The following is a 13913-nucleotide window of genomic DNA, read 5'->3' as shown; positions in this document are numbered from 1 at the left end:
AATGATTCTATGTTTCTATGGTTCTGTAATTTCTCAAAACCTCTAAATTTGTTCCCAATCCCTAAAACCAGCCACACAAAGAGACAGTAACTGCTTTCCTCAAAAACTCATTTCTGATGCTAAGGTGAGCTTTTTTTCCCATGAGAAAATAGCTGTTCTCTTCTTAAAGAGAGTGCAAGAGCTCTCACCACTGTATGAAATTTAAAGTTGTTCCTCCTCATCACTGTCAGTTTTCTGGGCTCCCATTGTTTCCAGGGGAGGAAGGTGCCACTGAGAAGCTTGACAGGAGCAAAATGCCCCTGTAGGTACCAGGCCTTTGAACACAGACTATGTTGTGGATGCAGCCAGCAGCAAACCATCATTGATAAAATCATCATATGCTAACAAGTCTCTAGCATTCAGCTCTGAGCGCCACACCTGAATCCCCCATGGACATCTGTCTGTCAGTCCCAGGACACCCAGAAGATTACTCATCTTTTAAGAGCGTAACAGCATGTTGCCTGACATAGCCAACACTCCCGCAAGTCTTCCCGCAGGCGTGTTTCATGTGTACAAGTATTGGAGCAGGTCTTTCCCTCCCTGCCCGCCCTCCTGTAGCCTCATCCTCGTATCTCAAGATTTTTCAGAGGGCAAGAAGTTATCTCTCTCTTTGACAGTGCAATCTGCTATGCATTCACGGAGAGACAGGCTGCTATTTAGCTTCTCTTGATAAAGTCGTGATATCACGGGTGAAACTTCAGAGAACAGCAAGCTCCCCCTGTAGGGGAGATGTGCCTTCAGTTACAAATGATGATTAGCATTTTCCTTGAGCTTCATCCAAGCTGGATAGATGACAGTGTGTTTTGCGAACAGAAGCACGTTCCATCTGCCTAGCAATTCAAATAAGGGGAGAAAAATTAAAAGCCAAATATGCCAGATCTTGTATTTGGATCTCCCATCGCAACACACGGAAGGGAATTCAGCGCAGAAGTACAGAACAAGCAGCATTTTAATCCTGGCACTTATACTGACTCTTTCTCAGGTCTTAGACGAGGCATTTACATTTCTATGGAGCTCCACTGGCAAAGAAACAATCTATAATGTCTCAGCTTCCCCAGCTGTGAAATGTGGATAGGAGCATGGTAAGAAATCTGCAGCAGCTTTGATCCCTCGTGTGCTGCGTGGGCAAGAACTGACAAGGAAAGATGGGACTCACTTTTGCTCCAAAAATCACCAGCACCGAAAGCAGAGTTAAAGGTAAGCAGATGTTTATTGCTGTAGCAGCACTGCCTGCTACAGGTACATGGAAAGAAGGAAGTCTTAGACATTCACAAGAATGCTGAGAGTGATCCAGAAAAGTCCTTTCAGTCCCTGACAGCTCAGTAGAAGATGTTGAGAGTAAAGTACAAAAGTCTGGCTGGGTATGTTTGGATCATTGACCCAAAGCCCTTCCATCTCCCATCCTTCAACAGCAATCCCTCACCCTTAATTTAGGAGATAATTCAACTTCATTCTTTGTACCAGCAAGAGGCCACAATTCCAAAAAATGTGGGTTTTGATGCCTACATGAGCAAATGGATTTTTTTTAAGCATTAGTTTCCAGTTCCCTTCCTAAACAAAGCAACCGAACTTTCACTGCATGGTTAACCCCACCACATCTGCATTCCACTTGCTGCTGGAGAAGATAGATCTGAATTCTTCTGAAAACATGACCCTGGTTGTAAGTGCTTCAAGTCTCTGCATCAAAACAGTCCTCTCCTTCACTCAAAATGAACTTACAATACCTGTTGGAAATACATACAGGAGGACAGTGCGACAACCCAGGTGCCTGTATGTTTACTACATTTCCAGGAAGGGAAGGAGTATTTAAAAGCTATTGTGTTTTGGTGCTTGAGGTTTCACATTTCAGGCTATACCATGTGCTTCTACAAGTTTTATGGGACTAGCAACACCATGCTGAGCACTAGAAATGTTTTTTGTGGGGTCTTGACTTACTCAGGCTTCTGAGGAAAATTTTATGCTATCCATTCTTTGCTGCTTTTCTCTACTTGACTAATGAATTAATAAACACGGTAGGAAAGCAATGACTCCAACATACTATGTTGGGATCTATTCCTCAGAAAGGAATAATGCTCAGGAAAAAAAAGTGCTTAAAGAAGTGCTCAGAAAGGATGAATTTATTTGGCCTAATCCAGCAAGTTCAATAGTGTTAGAACTATACAAGCAGTCTGCTGAATCTTGGTTAATCACCCCTTAGTAAGTAAGGGCTCCTGCTCCTAATGGCTACAGGACTTCTGGTAAGCTTGATGCATGGGAGTTTGGTTTTGTGTCAGCTGAAGGCACAGGGAGAGCAAATTCACGCTGGTCTGTGAAAGACTCACAAGAGATGCAGCAGCATGGGGGAGAAAGCTGCACAAGAAACATAGAGTTCATTACAGCTAAGAATTGGAAAAAGGGGCAAAAATTGAAAGAATACATATAAACGCTTTAGGAAAGAAGGATAACATGGCAGAGAGTTTCAGTGTCCTTTGAAAGCACACAATGACCCACAATCTCAACTGACATCAATTTAGAGAAACTCAAGTTCCATTCTTGCATTCAGGACACTCCCAGAGCCTAGTCTCATCCTATTTCTATTCACTCCTAACCCTTATTTCCCTTCCTTTGAATATAAACAGACTTTAAGCAACGGTTTATGCAGAAATGCCTACTCTTAAGACACCTGCATCTGGTCAGGTGAATGCCACCATGAGGTACTCGCCATTTTCTTTCCATGGCCAGTCTTTCAGATATTTCTTTAATGGTCTGTACAGCAGAGAGCTGTCTGCCTGAGCAGCAAAGGGCAGCTCCAATGGTTACTCATAAGATCATCACTGTTACCCACACTCACAGCAAACATGTCAGTGCAGACTCAGGATCAGCCAAAGCATACGGACACATTGTCCATGGGATGTCCACAGAGAAACCCCACTGATGGGACATAGACCCATTGGGCACAGGGCCATCTCAGACGGGTACTCCTCCAGGGAGGTGCAGACATAGACATGGACACTGTCCTGTATACCAGCCTTTGCTGACTTCTATCCATCCACCTGATGGAGAAAAGGATGCTGACATCCTAATACCATAACTATTCTACCAAGTAAGTGACAAATGTGTGTGAAAGTGGAAGAAAACCATGAACCCCTGCTATGGTGGCAACAAACGGAAGAGGAGAGACAACAAGAGTGACTTGGGACCTCGCACAGACATGGAAATAGAGATGTCTTGGCTTTAGATTGAAGCAAGATTGACATGTGAACTTATGGTAGCCCTCGGTGCAGTCAGAGGAGATGGAGAGATAATGGAATCACAGGATCACAGGATAATTCAGGATAGAAGGGGCCACAGGAGAGTCCTAGTCCAGCCTCTCACCCACAGCAGGGCCAACTCTGAGGTCAGACCAGGTTGCTCAGGGGTCTAGCTATAAATTTGCAATGAAAAAAAAATGCATTAAACTATTTACATTAAAATTTGCATTTTTCCATAACACCTAAGTGAGTCTTAATAATCCTTCTGCCTCAAGTGTGCTGCCTAGCAGCCTCAATACAAAGGGGAACAGGAGACTTCAGCTCTGGGAAGGAAATGACAGCCAGAGAAGACACACAGGGTAGATAGATGGTGAAGAGGGTGGTGGGGAAATACAGTTCTATAACATCTTTTATAGAGGAGCAATTAAAAGTATTAAAGAATACCTAAAGAAGATGAGCCTGCATAGTGCAGAGGGCATAAACGAATACTGTCTTTGGCAGCAGCCTCTAAAATTTGACATCCATTGTTAATACTGTTAACATTATCTGTTACTTTCCATCTGATTTCAGTGAGGATATAGAAGAATACTACTGTCGAGGACAATTTATAAAGAACCAGGCAGCTTTTGGTAAATAGGAGGGAACGTGAAATGGGCTTGCTGTGAAATGTGGATTTCAATCACCCTGTCAGTGATCTCTCCCCTTGTTATCTCTGCAGGGTCTTTTCGATACACTTGGTTCACCCTCCCCTCTCCTGAGCTGCTCAGGAAGGGCTGACTCCTTCTCCAACCAGTGCGGTCTCAATGGGATGCTCCAGGGCTTGGCCACGTGAGCTTTTATCTGTTTACAACATAAGACTAACCTGTTGTTATTCTCTCCATCTGGACTGGGGAAAAAAGAATTATTTCCCTACCAAAAAGAAATAAAAAAGAAAGCACAGCACTCAGTCCTGCAAGGCAAGAAGTCAAATCTGCAGTAACAGCTCTTGAGAGCGCTGCTAGGGGATCTCGGCTGGTTGATGGGCTATTGATCTACATTGCTATTAATTAGCACCAGAGAACTAGAGAGTGAACCTCACTAACCTAAGTAATAGGTGAGAGTGGCAATTCCCCTATGGGTCAGCAAATCACATCCACAGAAATAGCTGTATCAATGAGGCATACGGTGTTGGTACTGCCTGTGCTGACAGAAATAGGAGCAAGGCATTACCATTATTGAGACAGTCATCATCTGGCAACAACAAAAAAAAAGGCAAAAGTGCAGTAAATGGAGGAGGAAAGTAACAGATCCTTTTAACAAAGGAAATATTAACACTTAAGCAAGAGGATCTGCAGAAGCTAAGCACTATTTCATCAAAAGTGCTAGATATCTCTACCTTATCAAGGTACACTGACAGTCAATATACGTGTCTTTTAACTCAGCTCAATTTCTGTGGAGATATATATACATATATGCAGAAGTGTCTACCTAAAATTCAGATTATTAGCAAATAATGTGAGTGTCAGCACTATTTTCTCCTTCTGCAGAGGAAATACTTCACTTTTAGTAGGTGCTAAAGTCCATCCCTATTCAGCAAAGCTCTTAAGACATACATAAGTGATTTGCTGAATCAAGGCTTTCATTACTAGTTTCTTCATGCAAGCTCACTGCAAGGAAGAGTGCATGAAGTAAAGCGTTTAGGGCAAGACTCTGACACCAACAGTTGTTGGATAAGGCACTGGGAATCTAAGTCAGAAAAGGCAAATTATCTCTAGCACACAGTGGAAACCTCTCTAATTTAGTTAAAAGCACTTCACTACACACAGTATTGTCATAAGATTACACCTGAGACATAAGAAGTGTCTAGGCCTAAAAATAAATGTTAGTGTTCCTGAATCCTCTTTGTCTTGCAGAGTGAGATCCTAGGCTGTACATATATCCCTGATGAAATACTGACTGCAGAAATGGACAAGCTCGAGTCATTTCTGTGAGGAGAGGGAGAAACACAGTTTTAGCCAGCCAGTAAGAAGTCTGGACTTTTGCAAGTAGTCCCAGCAAAAACGATGTGTGAGTGGAAAGCAGATGATAAGAGAATTTTCACAACTTATTACCTGGTGGTATTTCATCTCTTGCCTCTGTGTCTGCATGCGTTGGGTTTACGGGCCAGATGGATTCATACAGATATTCTTATCACAGTAGCATTTAATAAACAGTGGAGATGGAAAGAGAAGGAAATAGAGCAAGAACTCTCTTTGGGTGCGTGTGGTTTTTGTGTTTGCTGTTTTAGTATGTAACTCCCATCTATACCGTTCTGTAGGTTGTGGCTGAGTTGTCACACTCCGTGGGCTGCCTCAGGGAAAGGATCCTGACTCCTCAGCCATTTGGTATGGACTGGTCGAACACCATACTGGGCAGGACTAGCAGAGCTGACCAGCTACGCTTACATTGCAGAACACTTCACTTGGGTTTCCTCTGGTCCTCATGTGACGCCCCTTTAGCCCTGAAATGTAATCTTACCTTAGATTTCTCTGTGCAAGGAGGTAGGTATCACGAGAGATGTGTCAGAGCTGGTTGGACAATTTTGTTCTAGCATGACTGTGAAACTCCTCCAGCATAATGACATTCTGGGTTCCAGAACATGATAAACATAGCACTTTCAAGCCGCATTGGAACCATTCTGGATGGAAAAAGCCAAACTTCAGGTAATATGTAGTCGCACTGGCTTTCTGAGGAAGACCAAGAAGCAGATCATCTCTCAGCTGCTTTGGAAATAACCAAGTCTGTACCTGCATTGGCAAGTATTGCAGAGCAGCAGGCATAGATGTACAGACCAAACCAGCTGCTCCTGAGGATCCAATATACAAAGTATCCATGAAGTTTTACTTTACTTGACTAAGCTCCAGACTGTCCCTGTGGACTGTATGTCTGTTATTAGTAAAAGTCCACGAGGTGGATGCATGCAATATATCTTCTAATGGGGTTTCATCCCACATGATTTTAATTTCTGAGCTCTGAGTGTGCTTTGAGATGTGAGCTAGAAGAAAACATGTGAGCACAACTTTGCAATCACCACTACAATATGAGTCAGAGAGCGAGCCCAGGTAGGCAAGAAGGCCAAAAGGGTCCTGGCCTGTATCAGAAATAGTGTGGCCAGCAGGACCAGGGCAGTGATCATCCCCCAGTACTTGACACTGGTGAAGCTGCACCTCGAACCCTGTGTTCAGTTTTGGGCCCCCCACTACAAGAAAGACACTGAGGTGCTGGAGCGTGTCCAGAGATGGGCAACGGAGCTGGTGAAGGGTCTGGAGCACAAGTCTTGTGAGGAGCAGCTGAGGGAACATGGGGTGTTTAGCCTGGAGAAAAGGAGGCTCAGGGGAGACCTTATGGCTCTCTACAACTGCCTGAAAGGGGCTGTAGGCAGGCAGGTGTTGGTGTCTCTTCTCTCAGGTAACTAGTGACAGGACAAAAGGAAACAGCCTTAAGTTGTGCCGTGGAGGTTTAGATTGGATATTAGGAAAAATTCATTCACCAATAAGGTTATGAAGCACTGGAAGAGGCTGCACAGGAAGATGGTGGAGTCCCCATCCCTGGAGGTACTTAAGAGGCATTTAGATGTGGCACTTAGGGACATGGTTTATTGGTGGGCTTGGCAGTGCTGGGTTAATGGTTGCACTTGATGATCTTAAAGGTCTTTTCCTGCTTAAATGATTATATGATTCTATGATATGATTCCAAAACTGCCTTTCTCATAGAAGCCAAAACATTTGAACAGACACACCTCAAGCAGACCTGCTCCACAAAGAAGCCTGGAAGTTAACTAGCTCAAGGTTAATGACAGTGCTTGAGACAGTTGTCATCTGGAGTGCAACAGGGAGCGAATCAAAATGACGCTGAAAGCACCAAACCAACACTGGCCCATTTAGGGCACAGCCTCTGAAACTCCAATTAATAAAACTTTTCAGTGTTGACTGGCATGACACTGGCAGTTTGAAGGCAACATGTTAAGGATGTGGAGATTGCCTAAGGAGGGATTTGATGTGAAGACAAGTATTTGTAGTTTGGAGCAATGCACAAGTTGTGGAAGGCACGAGGGGACGGAGAGGGGAGGTACAGGCAAATATGAAAATGGTCACTTCATGAGTCTGCTGGGATAGACTGCTTTTTGTTCTCAACACTTTCTAAGGCTTCTCCACATTTTCAAAGAGAACGGCTGTCACTTTCACATATCCCTTATTTTGCCCTCAGGCTTGCGCAGTTTCCCACATAACTGCCCCTTAATTTGCCTTACTCTTCCTCTCTCCTAAATGTCCGTGAAGACTAAAGGAAATTTTTTGTGATCAAATCATTAGATCAACAAGGCTGCAGCTGTACATGGACATGGAAGATGCCCACTCTCACACACTGGAACTGCACATTTGCACTTCATTGCATTCACATCATTAATTCCCCTTACCCTCCAAACAATGTGGCTGCATCAAAACTGCTTATGGAGAACACGTCACTCTGAAACTGTGTCAATATTTGGGCAAACATTGGCTAATCTGGGTCAAAAGTGTGCCAGCATATGCTCTAACAATTTAGAACTACAATGAGTGAGTTCTAGTGTCCTTGGTACTGCTTAATTTACTGGTGTAGAAATTACCTAGCTATTTTCCATCAGCACTTGTAACGTCTGAGTTGGATCCATGGGGCGTTTTACACATTTCTTCTGTTCAGCTTTGTTACAGCGCCAGGATCCTATATACGGTCTGCTGCTGTAGGAGAAAGGACCTAACAAATGGGAAATAATTGAGAATAGAGCACTGAAGTGACTGAAAAGCAAGGGAAACTGACTTGTGAAGAGGAGGATAACTGTTAGCATTTGAGGAGTTTAAAAGCCAAAGGGGAAGAAGAATTATTTGCAGGGTCCAGTAGAGTTTCACTAGGTGTAAAGAGCTGAGAATGAGAAAGGGATCTTTAGCAAGAACAGAGGGAAGTATTTCATCAACACCGAAGCCTGCTGGACCGTGAAATAGTCTCCCGAAATAAATGGTGGCAGTCTTACAGATCAGGTCATTTTAAATTATACTGGCCAAAGCACTGGAGCGGATTCTTTAGGGAACAGCTCAATATTGAGTCCCAGGGATGGCCATGTCAATCTCACAGGCAGCTCTGCTGCTCATGATAATTAGGCTCCACCATGCTGCCATGAAAAGTGTGCTGTTTGACAGTCATGGAGCACCAGATCTTTTACTTATGGTGCTTGTCATGATATGGTGTTATTTATACATTACTCTGAGTCCAAAAGTCTCTGCAAAGAGGGAGGCAGAGCCCTCATAAGTCAAACCCCTGGACTATTGAAGCTGATGAAAGATATAAAATAACTTGCATTAAACCTTCTAAACTGCTGGCATCAGTGAGAGATTTTACTGAAAATACCCCTCAGCAAGAAATGATATGTAGTAATGCGTGACCAAGGAACAGGTTTGAACTAACAAGTACACTCCGACGGACTCTGTGGGCATTTTTGTTTTGTTTTGTTTTATTTTTATTGTATTTAATTTTCTGTCTGCTTACAAATGCTTGACTGACGGGCATGGAGGCTGCCATCTAACACTTCTCTTCAAAACAGATAGGGAATGAACATCAACATTACTCAACCCAACCCAGAGGGAACAACCTTTCCTAAAAATAAAAGCATTTCCCTCACACCTTTTACCACACCCTGTCCAACTCTCCTTCTCTTTTGCCAAGAGAAGCAACAACTAAAATGAAGCTCTGCTAATGCGTATTGCTTACTTCAGGATATCCTCCGCTGATGATTAGAAACTGGATGGAGGTATTCTTGTCCTATACTCACTTGCCAGAAGTTAGCAAAGCATCCCTAGACAGCATTGTCTCTCATGCTCTGATGACCACGTACTACTGGAGGAATCTGCCTACCTTCTCACATCACCCAAGATAATGCTTGAGTTCTGCGCAAATACCAAAAGAAAGAGATGGAGACTTGTGGAAATAGCCCAGGGAGCAGGGGAGAACCTTCTTTGTATTTACTGTGTCTTCTGACCAAAACCAGGAAGGAACATGCTAAGCAACTTATTCCCCCCATTCCCTTTGAAATGCAGGATGAAGCTTTCAGCCTTTTTTTATAGGTAAGTGGCTTCAGATCAGTATGATCAGTGCCCAGGGCCCATCAGGAGTTGATGGCACAGCTGACATCTGAATTAATTTCTCCGAACATTTTCCTAGCAGGGACTCTCCATAGCTGCACAGGCATCTGCAGCTGATGGTCTCCAGTTCGCAATGCCTGTCCATCCAGTAGCAATTAATCATTAAACTGCTTCAGCTAGACTGACCTTGTATTCATTTGATCTCTATGACTGGCTTCCTGACTGCTAAATAATACGGTAACTGCGATTATCTGCATCAACTGACTGGCACCTGGTGGTTTCCAGAGCTGAGAGGTGACGTGGTTGGTCCTGGTAGCATCACGTTTGGTAGCAGACAAAATGGGCAGCTCACTACCTCCATGGGCTGAGCTCCTATTGCCACTGCTCCTCCTGCCGGGGTGGGAAGATAAAGGGGTGTAGGGAAGTCAGGACAGATGAAGTGAACCTTATTTCATGGGCAACTGTTCCCAATACCAGGAGCAAGCCCAGCTCTCCAAATCTGCCCTTTCCCTGGTATACTTCTGTCTTGAGTATTCCCCAACTCTTCATGGTAAGACAATGCCTGCTGCTGTGTTAGCAGCCTGGGAAGCACAGGAGTGGGACAGGAGACTGCTATGAGAAAGGAAAGAGGGCTGTGGAGGCAGTGGGAGGACTTGGTGATGACTCCAAGGAAATGGTGGTGGGGTCTGGGAGGGGTTCACCTTACCTTCCTTTCTCTGGAAAAACTGTCTGAATGGGGAGGATCACTGTAGGCTTTGTGATTCAATATGGCACTTAACATCTTTTTTATAGGTCTTTCCAGTCACCAGATGAAATTCTGAAGTTCTCTATTCAATGGTTACCCATTTCTTCTCAAAGTTTTATCTCCTTCCATTTTTTTACATGACCACAGGTGCCAATGAAAGACACAGGATGCTAAATTACGTATTTGTGGACAGAGCTTGTGCCAGCACTGAGCACTGACAATGCACATTACAGTACAGCTCATGTATTTCTGATGGCACATTTTACACTGCTATATATAAAGTTGTTATGGCATTTATTATTCACTGCCAATACAGTTCAAGTTAAAATAGGTTTTATATAACAGTTCAAAGCAATATTTTAAGAAATAACACTCGTGTCAAGGCTGCTGTGTCCTACCAAATTTTGACATTTCAAAGCAATAAAAAATCTTTATCCAAAATGTAAGGTTTTGGTGAGACATCTCCCTTGCAGACTTCTCTATTTTTAATCTGCAAGCAACAGCGAAATAAGGACATTTAAATAAAATGAACAGCCAGCTGAACTTTTGACATGGCTGTTATCTTTCTAGGTGGAAACTGTGAATGCTGAAATGTGCCTCAAGGGATGTTCATGACAGAGAACAATGTCCCATTAACCTGAACCTCTAAAGAGATTCTGGAGATGCCGAAAACACACAAGTGGGAGAAAGTCATTGGAACATTAAGAAGATGTCTATTATGGGCACAACTTTATATCTGTTTTTCAGGACACAAGACAGGAAAAGAATTTATTTCCTCATTTCTTTAGCAGTGAAAAAGGTTTTATATCCATTCTTGCAAAAAGGGCAAATTCAAGTCTCTTAACGAAACAAAACAAAACAAACAAAAAAATAAAGCCCTGATACTGGCACCAGCACTATGGGCTCCTCTAAAGTTGTATGCTAATCTGTGGCCCAGAAGAGACAATATTCTAGCAATGCTCTGTGACCTCTTCTGTGCTGCTTAAGATCTATGTGTTTCTGGTGCTAGATATGCAGAAGCATAAAAACCCCAGAAAGACCAATCTACTTGCACAAGATATGCTTTGCACAGCTCTGTTCTTCATTCTGGTCCCCAAAGAGCAAAGGAGAACAAATGCTATACATCAAATTGGCAATAAATTTAGTTTATTAGTTGTGTTTGACAGTTAGGAATAATGTTCCTTTTAGTCTTCTTGATTACTTATTGGTTTTGAAAACGTATTGGAAAAATGTTGTAAGGGTGACTATGAGCTCAGTGAGTCCCTCCTCTCTATGCCCACAACTTCTAATGAAATCAGGGAAGTTTTAATTTGCAAGATGAGTTCTTTCACAAGAAATATGTTCATGTGGGTCAACAAACAGAAAAACAAAACCCAATGAAAATGAGCACCATCTGCTTATTCAAATACAATTAGGGAGAGGTATGACGCAGTCCAAAAATCCATTTCATTTTCATTATAATTCTTTCAAAGGAGATGTTAAATAAAATACTGTTGGCCCTAAAAGTTTTCCTCCCAAGGAGAAAAGTTTAAGATACATTTGAAATCATGCTTGTGGAATGCAGTCCTCCTTACAAGATGAACACGGATCTTGGACAGCAAAGCAAAATAGATGCAGGACATGGGGAAAAAGAAAGTGCACACATTCTTAGGAAGCAGAAGGCTGAAAAAAATTAACTGCCTCAGTTGAATAAGTTAATCACAGGTAAGTTCGCATTTAGGCAGAAAGGTATACAGCATCTACCAAATCAATAGGTACACAGCCTGCCCAAGACGTGTTGCATTTGTTTAGACATCACGCAGGGCTGTGACTGGATTTACTTACTTGCCTGAAGTACCCCCACCAGAGCCACGTGGGCCAGTGCAGCTCCATGCAGAGCTATCAGATTGTGGCCCAGAAATGGGATTTAACCAGCAAAACAATGATCTCTGAGGAGACATGACTGCACTTCTCGATTCTGCAAAGCTGGTGTGCTTGGGGCTGGTTTGGGGCTGGTTGTTCTCCACTGCCTAATGGGCAAACACTAAATGTGGTGGTGGAATTTGTGTGTGGGTTTTTTTGTTTGGTTTTTTGTTGTTTTTTTTTTTGTTGTTGTTGTTTTTTTCTGGGGAGGGCAGGAGGCAACATAAAGACACAAAGAAAAAGGCAGTGACTATATTTCAAACAACATCTTTTGTGTCCACAACACCATTTCAGAAATACTTTTGCTACAAACTTTCTTGAATATCAAAGTGCAGGAACATCCCAAACCATGCATTTTCTTGCAACAAAGTTCCCTAGAGTTTGTCCTGGTGGATGCAAAGAGATTCCTCAAGTATGAAAGGTCAATTCACACCCAAGGATACTCAGTATGAGAATATTATTTAAAAATTTCATCTGTAGTAATGCACATAAGTCCACAAATCTCAATCGCTTTTATTCAGCAAACAATAATAGAAATTAGGTATATGCTAACCTCCTCTCACTCCTGTAAAACTATCAAAATTTCTTTTTTAAAGTTTTGAATGACATGTAGCTATCAATGTTTGCAAACAGAGTTCAAAGCCTCAATGTGTCTACATCTGGAACGTTTGTTCCCTTTTCTCACTAACTCAATCACAGTTCCTGCTGTACCACAACCAAAATCTATTGTGATAAAATTAGCTCAATCCAATTAAAGGACAAAGTATAGTTCTTAATTAAATGTTCTGATTATTCTGAAGCCTTCTTTTTTTGGTTCATCCTGAGTTTAGGACTGTAAAAGCACACAAATTAGAAAGATCTTAAATGTTCTGGTTTTACTAATGTATTGCTTAAATTTGAGTAACAAGAGTTTCCCAAAAGCATAAAAAAGAGAAGTATAAAAAGAAAAATGTGGGATGTTTAACTTATTCAGACCTCTTTTTGTTCTTTTTTTCGTATTTTATTTATAGCACTTCTTAAAAAAAAAAAAAAAAAAAAAAGAGTAAAAATAGTACATCTTCTTTTAACTGCATTAAGAACTTCCAAATACTTTGGTAAAGAAAAAATATTGAATTGTTTGAAAAATGTTAACAAGTTATTTCCTTTTGTCTACCTATTCTCTCTAATGGTAAAGCTGAATATTTTCTCTCTGTGACCAATTCCAGTTTCAAGTTTGCATGCACCCAGAAAGGTGCTTTGCTGCAGAACCAAGCTGAATTAAACTACCTCCATATAGACTCTACTATGGAAGACTAACTGGAAAAAAAAACAAACCCAAAAAACAACAACCAACCAACCTCAACCTCACTACATTAGCCTGTAAATATTAATTATTTCTTGTCATTTTCATTACCGGTCATACGGATTTCTAATTCTTCCTTCTGCCACTGATTTCCATTTTGAGAAACACTTGATAATCGCTCCCATTTTTAGCAATACTGTACTGGCAGCAATGTAAATCAGCATTTCTTTCATCATGTTGAGCAACGCACAACACAAGAAATCTGCACTTCCAGCTCGAAAGCCCCTGATGGGACAAAGTTACTGACCTCAATCTGCTGAATGGCCTCTTCCCGCTGACGGATGGCCTCCAGATCCTCTTCTGTGATTTCCGAGAGCAAGGCTTGATCCTGGCTTTGGTCCTGCCACATGCCATCTCCTCCGTTAAAGATCTTCTCACCATCAGGCAGGTCAGAGAAGGGGGTCCTCGGGCTCTGCTGAGATGGGAGAATGGAAAGAAAGCAAAAGAAGTGTAAATGTTGTCCAGTTTTACATAGCCTTCTTATGGGAAAAGAAAATATTAACATAACAGATTGCATAAACAGTGGT

General features: G+C 42.1%; 1 protein-coding gene across 10 annotated transcripts in view; it reads right to left on the bottom strand.

Annotated features, from left to right (window-relative positions):
• TSNARE1 (t-SNARE domain containing 1) overlaps positions 1 to 13913 on the bottom strand; it is a 515090-nt gene that overhangs the window by 229623 nt on the left and 271554 nt on the right. For 9 of the 10 annotated variants that reach the window (XM_080380510.1, XM_080380511.1, XM_080380503.1 and 6 more), the window contains one exon: positions 13634 to 13801. In XM_080380510.1, the coding sequence (XP_080236636.1) occupies positions 13634 to 13801 (168 nt within the window). The remainder of the gene's footprint in view (positions 1 to 13633; positions 13802 to 13913) is intronic. The other variant, XM_080380509.1, reaches the window with a different exon arrangement.

The sequence above is a fragment of the Falco punctatus genome, assembly GCF_963210335.1.
Source record: "Falco punctatus genome assembly, chromosome: 3".
NCBI classification, from domain to species: domain Eukaryota; kingdom Metazoa; phylum Chordata; class Aves; order Falconiformes; family Falconidae; genus Falco; species Falco punctatus.
This window is presented reverse-complemented; position numbering and strand designations above follow the sequence as displayed.